At 37.7% G+C, this 9,207-nt stretch overlaps 1 protein-coding gene across 1 annotated transcript; it reads left to right on the forward strand.

Annotated features, from left to right (window-relative positions):
• The first annotated feature begins 1,661 nt into the window (after nucleotides 1-1,661).
• On the forward strand, nucleotides 1,662-5,990 carry bhmt (betaine-homocysteine methyltransferase). The gene is made up of 8 exons (XM_063890263.1): nucleotides 1,662-1,786; nucleotides 2,379-2,511; nucleotides 2,596-2,708; nucleotides 2,905-3,096; nucleotides 3,757-3,904; nucleotides 4,581-4,763; nucleotides 5,144-5,372; nucleotides 5,459-5,990. Exons 1-8 carry the CDS (start codon nucleotides 1,766-1,768, stop codon nucleotides 5,637-5,639), a joined length of 1,200 nt encoding a protein of 399 aa, XP_063746333.1. The 5' UTR covers nucleotides 1,662-1,765; the 3' UTR covers nucleotides 5,640-5,990.
• Nucleotides 5,991-9,207: the final 3,217 nt, after the last annotated feature.

Below are 9,207 nucleotides of genomic sequence, written 5' to 3' on the forward strand. Positions count from 1 at the left end.
CAATAAAAGGCTCAAGGACCACTCAGAGATAAATGTGTCTGCATCTATCGCTGGCTCTAACAGAGATCAATTATTTTGTTTGTTGTTTACATTGTACGAAAGTTACATAACCCAAAAACAGAAGTGCATTTTGAACAAATCAACAGGAAAAACAACAGAAAACCCGGGATTGGTGTTACTTTGAATCAGTTTGTTTGTATCAGTAATTTGGCTGTCTTTTGCATGAAGATCATGGGAGCTGCAGGGCTCTATGGATTGCAGGGTTGGTCTGTCTCACCATGATCCAGTTATATTTGAACAACTTTGGGATTTATTATCATGATATTTAGTATATATATTCATTATCTCCAGAGGATGAGTCCCAAAGACTTTGGTTATCCCTTGACTTTTCCATGAGGTTGACACTTTTTTTTTGAGTCAAATGTATAAAAGAAAACAGGATGGATTGCTGGGACATTTAGTGCTGACATTCATGTTCCCCTCAGGATGAATTGTTGTAACTTTGGCAATCCTGTCATTTATTGTCCTCTCTTCTGTTCTAGTCATTATGAGGTCGAAACTAAATTGTGTCCAACATTTGAGTTTATGACTATATTCCTGCAAAACTGATGATATTCCCATCCACTTCAGCTGTTCTTTGACTATAACAAACTGAGATGGTACACATACAGTAGTAGAGATCATAACATGAATTAATATTATGAACATCTCAGCTGTTATTATTGGACAGCACCACCCTCAGACTAACATACCAGCAGTTGCCTTGACTCAGTCTGTTGTGTCGATCTTAGCGGGATCACCAGACCAGAGAGTGTCAACGCCATGGTAATCTGAAATGATTGTCCATGCTATAAAGACCAAACTGTGCTGCTCTAGTTTCAACATCATACTTGTGGTTGGATCCTGATTGGCTCCAAGCTAGTTGTGAAGTTACAAGATCCTCCAGAGACTGAAATGTCTACTAGAAAAAGGAGCTTTTCCTTTACATCCAAACAATGTGGAAACAGCACTCAGCCAAACTCTGCTAATCCATCCTTCTGCACAGAGAATCTCAAACATGCAACAAGTAACAATAAGCAAAACACTTTGAGAGGATAGTGTCTGTTAAATAAAGCACAAAATCATGCCAAAATAACCACACTGTTCCTCTTACTGTGGCGTTATATATAATGTATGTGATCTTGCTACATTTTGTTCTATCACTCACTCTATCTTGGTGGTTTTGGGATCCATCCAGGAAAGATTTTTTCTTCCCAGTTTCACAGTTGCTCAAGGAATTATGGCTTTTCTACATCTGCATCAGCAACCATTACGGCAGTGTTTTCAGATAACACTGTGAGTATTCTCAAAACATCTGCATCTCTTCAGCTTCTGAATTGTACATATTTTATTGTGACAAAGGGCAGTTAAACCTGATCAGGTTTTGTATTAAATTAGTGACATGTTTTGCACTGACAACTGACAATTCTGTTTTTCACCTAAAAAGCACAACATCTTCACATTGGTGCATTCCCCAAAAATATCCAAAATGCATTTTGCATTTCTGCGGTTGAATGAACAATAGGTTGTCTTGTGCAAACTTGCCAAAAGAAAAAAGGAAAAAGGAGATGTGCTATGTAAGAGGCAGGCGGATCTTATAGTGACATCAGGAGCACCTTCCCCCTCCTGGATTATAAATGCAGCAGTGGTGCCTGCAAGAAGCCCTTTCCGAACTCAGAAGGAGACTGAAGCTGAAAAGAGAGGGTCGGTCACTGCTGCAATAACCATGGCACCGGGAGCAAAGAAAGTGAGTGAATATGATGTCTCCTTACTTATAATTATTATTTGTTTAATTCACTTGTTGCATTTGAAGCCACATATTTATGTCCGTGTGTAACAGGAAGTGGTGTTTGCCAACTACTTGATAGTAGATTATATCAAACTTCTTATTTATGTCCAGAGGGCGGAAACTTACTCAGATCTTGTTCTTAAGTAAAAGTAGTAACCTACTGGCATTAAAATACACTTATATTGCCAAAACGAAAAGTACTTTTCAGAATAATACATAATACATGTTTTGATTATAATTGTTGATCATTAAAGTGTTCTCAAAGCTGGTAAATGTGCAGGGAAGCTGTGAATGTACTCCTGGTGTAACTAAAGTCTGATTTAAGGGTTGATTATATTTCCTATTATTAATCCAAATCTGTGAAGTAACGAAAGGTGTTATGTAGTGGAGTAAAAGTACACAGTTTACTCCTGAATTGTAGTAAAAGGACAATGTTTAAGTACACAAGTAATGTACTAGTGTTTCAAAATTGTTCTTAAGCACAGTACTTAGTAAATCTACTTAGTTACTCTACACCACTGCTTATTTCTGTTCTTTATTTTTGACTCAGGGTATTTTGGAGCGTTTGGATGCAGGAGAGATTGTTTTGGGAGATGGTGGCTTTGTCTTTGCTCTTGAGAAGAGGGGCTATGTGAAAGCAGGACCGTGGACACCTGAGGCTGCAGCCGAGCACCCTGAAGCAGGTATTTCTGATGATTTGTGCCAAACTTGTTTAATGCCCTTTTATGCCAGTTTCAAATCCTGAACGACATATCCTGCTGTTCCAGTGCGGCAGCTTCACAGGGAGTTTCTGAGGGCAGGCTCCAATGTCATGCAGACATTCACTTTCTACGCAAGCGATGATAAACTGGAGAACAGGGGCAACACCATGCGCTTCTCAGTGAGCACAGCTTTAATGTTTGTGTGACTGCAGCTGCTCTCAAGTCTCATCTTCAGTCATGGGGATGGATGGCAGCTTGGCAGCATGCTGGCCTCAAACCAACTGCATGCAGCAAAGAACAAAAATAACATCTTACTATTTTACTCCAAATGAAAGTTGCATTTTAAAGTTTGTTCTCCCTTTTTTTCATCTTCAGGGGCAGCAGATAAACGAAGCAGCTTGTGACCTGGCCAGGGAGGTGGCCAATGAGGGGGATGCTCTGGTGGCAGGGGGAGTCTCTCAGACCCCCTCTTACCTCAGCTGCAAGAGTGAGAATGATGTCAAGGCCATCTTCAAGAAACAAATCGATGTCTTTGTCAAGAAGGATGTGGACTTCCTGATTGCAGAGGTATGTAGTGAACACTGTTGGTAAGTTAAGCATGAGAGCAAATGTATAAAAACAAATGCAGCAGTTCCGTAAAACTTTGGGATAAAGAGAAGTGTAAAAGTGGAAGGTATTTTGATTTTAGTATTTTAGAGTAAATCAAATAAAAAATAACAATGGACCGTGCTTTTGTCAAGATGCAACCAGTAACATGTTTTCATTGGACCCTCCTGTCCTGGGAAATCAGGTACTCATCCTTAGATTTATATTCTCACACTTAATAAAGCTCCAGAGCCTGTTCATACTGTACTCTCATGCATAGTATGTAAACTGACCTGCTATTTTTGAAATCACTGGAGTCCCTTTCTTTAAATAAAAGCCAAAACTTCATGCATATTTGACTGGCTCACACCCCCAAAAAATGTATATTCAAGGGATGTTTGTACCCAGCTTGTAAAACCTTTACTGCACTTCGAAGGATTGTGTTCCTTCGAAGTGCCATCTGCAATAAAATATGTTTGGTCACTTGGGGGAAGCAGAAAATGATGCTCATATATATATGTAATATGACCTAATGTATCTTTGCAACCGACAAGTGATTATATTTACCGTCACAATTTGGGACCAAAAATAGCCATTAAAGGATAAGTTTCCTTGATGTGTTTTGTGTGTTTCTGCTTGCAGTACTTTGAGCATGTGGAAGAGGCAGAGTGGGCCGTCCAGGTTTTGAAGAGCACCGGGAAGCCTGTGGCTGCGACTCTGTGTATCGGACCTGATGGAGACCTGAACGGAGTCAGCCCCGGAGTCTGTGCTGTCAAACTCGTCCAAGCTGGTATGAAAATATCTTCATCTTTCAACTACTTTATATGTGAGGTCTTAAGGTCCTCTCACACAGTGGGTTAAGGATTGGAGAAATAGGAATAGTGGTTTATTTTATTTTGCCACCCAATGAGGGAAGGCTAAATGACAAATGAATCTCCGTATAACACAACACACTTCAATATTAGCCTCCAAAATGATAAGAATTGCAGCAACACCTCTGAAACACAATAAAACACACACTGAACATTGTAGGAAGACAATATTAATGCAGGACTCTTGATTTAGGCTAGCTGTACTTAAATGGACTGCCAATTTTGGTATCATTAGTTCACTTTAAAATCACCTAAGAGGGCTTTTCAATTTTAATGCATCTCAATGAGAATTATGGGAAATACAAAAAAACACATTTTGATATGTTTAAAATCTAAACAGCGCAGGATGAGATAGCCTGCCTGTGAAAAAAATGTCCTACATTTCCATAATGCAACTTCAAACCCAGTTTCCCTCTAGTCATGGGGAGGGCATAATCTGAAGTGGGTAGCGCCATCCGCTGGTCAGATAAAAGTGCACACTGCTGCGACACAAAACTCAGCAATTTTTACCCATTTATGCCTACTCAGGAAAATTGAAAACATTTCCTCTAATTTATTCAAGCCGCAATAAAGTTTCCATGCTTTCTTCTGTAGGTGCTCATATTGTGGGCATCAACTGCCACTTTGACCCGATGACCTGCGTGAAGACTGTGAAGATGATGAAGGAGGGAGTGGAGAAGGCCGGGCTGAAGGCTCATTACATGTGCCAGCCGCTGGCTTACCACACCCCCGACTGCAACTGCCAGGGATTCATTGACCTGCCAGAGTTCCCTTTCAGTATGTATACACAATCAAAAATTATGCTTCTCAACATTTCCCAAAAAATGCATTTAACCAGAAAATCAAAAACGCATTTTTTCCCTCTTACAGAAGTAGTTCAAATGCACTAGTTTGCGCTTGTCTTATGGTAATAAAAATAATAAACACTTAAAAAGTTAACACCAATTTCTATTTAAAAACCATGCAGCACCAGTATTTTCAAGAGAGGGATAACATCTATAGGACCAATATCTTCAATGTTTAACAACTCAAACCAAAACAATCCAGATTGATAAATAGCACCACAAGTAAGAGGAAAATTATGTATTTTTGATTTTGGGGTGAACTCAAACCTAAATTTGACATTTAATAATGTACCACGGTGTGTTCTCCCACAGGCCTTGAGCCGAGAATTCTAACCAGATGGGACATGCAGAAATACGCCCGGGAAGCGTACAATGTCGGTATCCGTTACATTGGAGGCTGCTGCGGATTTGAACCTTACCATGTGCGTGCCCTGGCCGAGGAGCTGGCACCTGAGAGGGGCATCCTGCCTAAGGGCTCTGAGAAGCACGGCCTTTGGGGCAGTGGCCTTGAGATGCACACAAAACCGTGGGTCAGAGCTAGGTACTGAAAGGATTTCTACTTTTTCTTCATGTTTTAATCTGAAAATCCGACCAAGTTTGGTTATTAAACTGTATTTCTCTCTGTAGGGCCCGTCGTGACTACTGGGAGAATCTGAAGCCAGCGTCCGGACGGCCCTTCTGCCCCGCTATGGCCAACCCTGATGGTTGGGGTGTCACCAAGGGCCACGCTGACCTGATGCAGCAGAAGGAAGCCACCTCTAAGGATCAGCTAAAGCTTCTCTTCGACAAGGCCAGCAAAAGCCACTGAGCTGCCCTCTGAAGCATGTTGTTCTACAGGAAGAAGCTTAGAGAAGGGGAACAATCAGTCCCTGAAGTTTACATACCAATAAGATTGAAATGCTGAAGTTTTTTCTGTCTTTTTAGGACCTTTTTTACTGTATGTGGAAGACTTGTGTTATGCTAAAATAGACATTCTATTCTAAACAATGAATGCCTGTAACCTTCTTTTCAACTATGAGCCTGGTGAAATTACTGTGGCTGAAAAAACTCAAATGCAGCAGCTGTGAAAGTACCTGAAGAAATGACTAACACTCCAAAAGAAACTAATGTTGTCTTATAAAAGATGATGTGTAGCAATAAACTTCTAAATTGATTTAAACTTGCTTGTGTGTGTTTTTCTTCCTTTTTTTGACTCAAATAAATAAAAAAAATCATCTGCATGCAGCAAATAAAATATACAATGAAGTACAAGAATACTTTATTCATCAGTTATCATTTTTTAATGAAATAAAAGATAAATAAATAGAATAACTTATTTATACAAACACAAGATGTTAAAGTAAGAATAAGCGATTATATAATAAAGAAACCTAAGAAGTAAAAGTAAAAAGGTGTGGTTGTATTAAAATACATGCATGTATTGGTTTTCATAAGATATGAATGCTGATTTAGGCATTAGTACAACTATTGATTAAATAGCACAAGTGAATCGCTGATACTAAAGTCAAATGCAAATTAAAAACTATAAAATAATATTGACACTTTTTAAATACCTGATGCTTAAAAGGATTCAAAAACATAATGAAACTAAACTGAATCTGATAGTGGGTATATGATATATAAATATTGCTTATTTGATGCAGGGATGGAAAGTAACCAGGTACTTTCAAGCCATTAATGTATACTGTTGACTTACTTAATCACTTAATCACCCATTATTAGCCAAATTATACCTCTACTCCACTACATTAAAGAGGCCTTTCAAAAAATGCATTTATTTAATTGCAGATTCAAAAATAATAACAACATAAGTTAAAGTTAATTGACCCATAGGGGACAAACTACAAAGGAGATAAAGTATTTTCAATGAGTTCCTCCTCTCAAATGGATGGCTTTTTTGAGGGCCTTAGCATGCTTGAAAAACAGAGATATTTTTGAACACTTGTCGGGTCAGGTGTAAATATATTTCTATTGTGAGTTAAAAAACAGTTTTCAATCACAGGTCATTTTCTTGAATTTCTATGGATTTTTGAAATATATTGTTTGTTAGCAGTATTAACATTTGGAGACTTGAACATGCAGGGAAAGCACTCAGAGGGCTGAAATTTCTGTTTTTTAAAGGGAAATACATGAAGATGTAGTGTGGTGAAAATTGTGCACATAGATGACTTAGTTGAATTTTTAAAGATTTGAAGTAGATTGTGTGCTCTTTGTTGTGTGTGTGTGTGTGTGTGTGTGTGTGTGTGTGTGTGTGTGTGTGTGTGTGTGTGTGTGTGTGTGTGTGTGTGTGTGTGTGTGTGTGTGTGTATGTGTGTGCGTGTGTGTGTGAATGAGTGTCTTTGTAGGTGTGTGCGTGTGTGTCTATCTGTCTGTGAGTGTGTGTGTGTGTGTGTGTGTGTGTGTGTGTGTGTGTGTGTGTGTGTGTGTGTGTGTGTGTGTGTGTGTGTGTGTGTGTGTGTGTGTGTGGTTTGGAAATTCTGATTCTGATGTAGGGAAATGTAGTGAGAGAATCATTTTATCGCTGTTGCGAAAAAAGAGGTGGCGATATGTTGCTTGGGCGCACGTGCGAGGAACACATTGGGTCGAGGATGTTAGTCGATGGGCGATTCGGTACTGCGCGTGTAGGTGTCCTGTAGGTGCGCTGACTTTAAGGCCCGTTCATCGCTGCTTGCAGCTTTAACTATAATTTAATAGTTTATAACATATTGCATAAAATGAGACATAATGCATAGTGAGTATTTTTACTTTTGATCATTAATGTATAGCTTGATGCTATGGTATGAAAAAAATCTAAATAACAGCAGTGTTCATCTTTTGTTCCTTGTATAAAGAAGAGGGGTTGTATATGTGTTGCTGCTGCCATCTAGTGCATGAAAACACAAAATGTATTTAAAACTGGGATTTGTGGGAGAAAGTGTGTTTTTTTCTGGATTACCACAGGGATTTTGATTTCCGGCATTGTGACCGACATTTACCATTTAACTAAAGGTCCTAATCCAAACACATGTAACAGGCTTAAGATAGCATTTCAATATATTGAACATATTAAAACTAATTGAGTGTTTTTCTGATGAGTGGAGTGATAATGTTTCCAGACACCTCTCTCTATAGCAATATATACACACATCAAACCTAAAATATACACAACATATTGACATCAGGCGTAACGTACACAGACCTAGTAAAAATACAAATAAAACATTATAAGTAAATAATGAAAGAAATATAAAATAAAATAGTGATTAGAACAAAAGGTTACATTTCAAGTTAAATATGATCAAATATTGAAAAAACGCAATATTTATATTGTTTTTAAAGCTTTGTTTATCTATATGTCTTTTGTCCCTGTTGAATAGCCGTACAGTATCCAGACGTCGTCAAGTTCTCTGAGCGCTTACGTCATGGATTTGCCCACGTGCAGATGTTTATGCTCCTCGTGCACGTCTGTAGGGGACAGACGAGTAAAGAAACTGCGATTTGAAGAAAGCAGAATGAGAATAGAGGAAACCTGACACATAATTTAATTTAAGATATTCATTTACAGAATGAGAAAACGAAATAATGCGGATTAAGGTTAAACCTTTGCCTGAAATTCGGTGTGATAAACTCTCCACGTAAAGGGACAATCGTGCTGCCTTCATGGCGCATGGGAAAAAAATATTTTAGGTTTATTTACAAGCACGAAGCATGTCTTAACTTAAACAAATGGCATATGTTATTTGATAACCTTCATCAAGATATATTTTACATCGAATATTATTTATATAATTATTACATTTATAATAATCCTTCAATAGATATTTATAAATATAAATGCTTTTTTATATCACTTAACAAACAAAAGGATAATATTATATTATACAACAATAATATTGTTTCATAGAGGTGAAAGAAGGCCTAATCAGATTTTCTACTTATGTAAAAGTAAAAACACTACAGTGTTAAAATACTCTAATGAGTAAAAGTCCTGAATCCAAAATGAGAAAAATGTACAAAAGTATTAGCATCCAAATATATTTAAAGTACCAAAGGTAAAAGTACTCATTGTGCTGAATGTCCCATTTCAGAATTATATATAAATGGCACTTTTTGATTTTAATTATTAGTGCCATACGGTCTTTAGCTTTTTTAATGTTTAATAGTTTCTTAAAAATACTTAATTTTATCACCCTTACATTTTTGACCTGCTTTTACAACTTATTTTCTTAGATTGTTTTTGCTTGCACAACCAGACACTAAATCAAATTCGTTGTATGTATAAAGGTAACTGGCAATAAACTTGATGCTTAGGTGCAGCTAACTTTAATTCCTGTTTATAGTACAAGGTAGCTTGTAGATTTACTCCAGGTGTGAAAAAAGATTAATCCAAATCTGCA

The sequence above is a fragment of the Eleginops maclovinus genome, chromosome 8, assembly GCF_036324505.1.
Source record: "Eleginops maclovinus isolate JMC-PN-2008 ecotype Puerto Natales chromosome 8, JC_Emac_rtc_rv5, whole genome shotgun sequence".
NCBI classification, from domain to species: domain Eukaryota; kingdom Metazoa; phylum Chordata; class Actinopteri; order Perciformes; family Eleginopidae; genus Eleginops; species Eleginops maclovinus.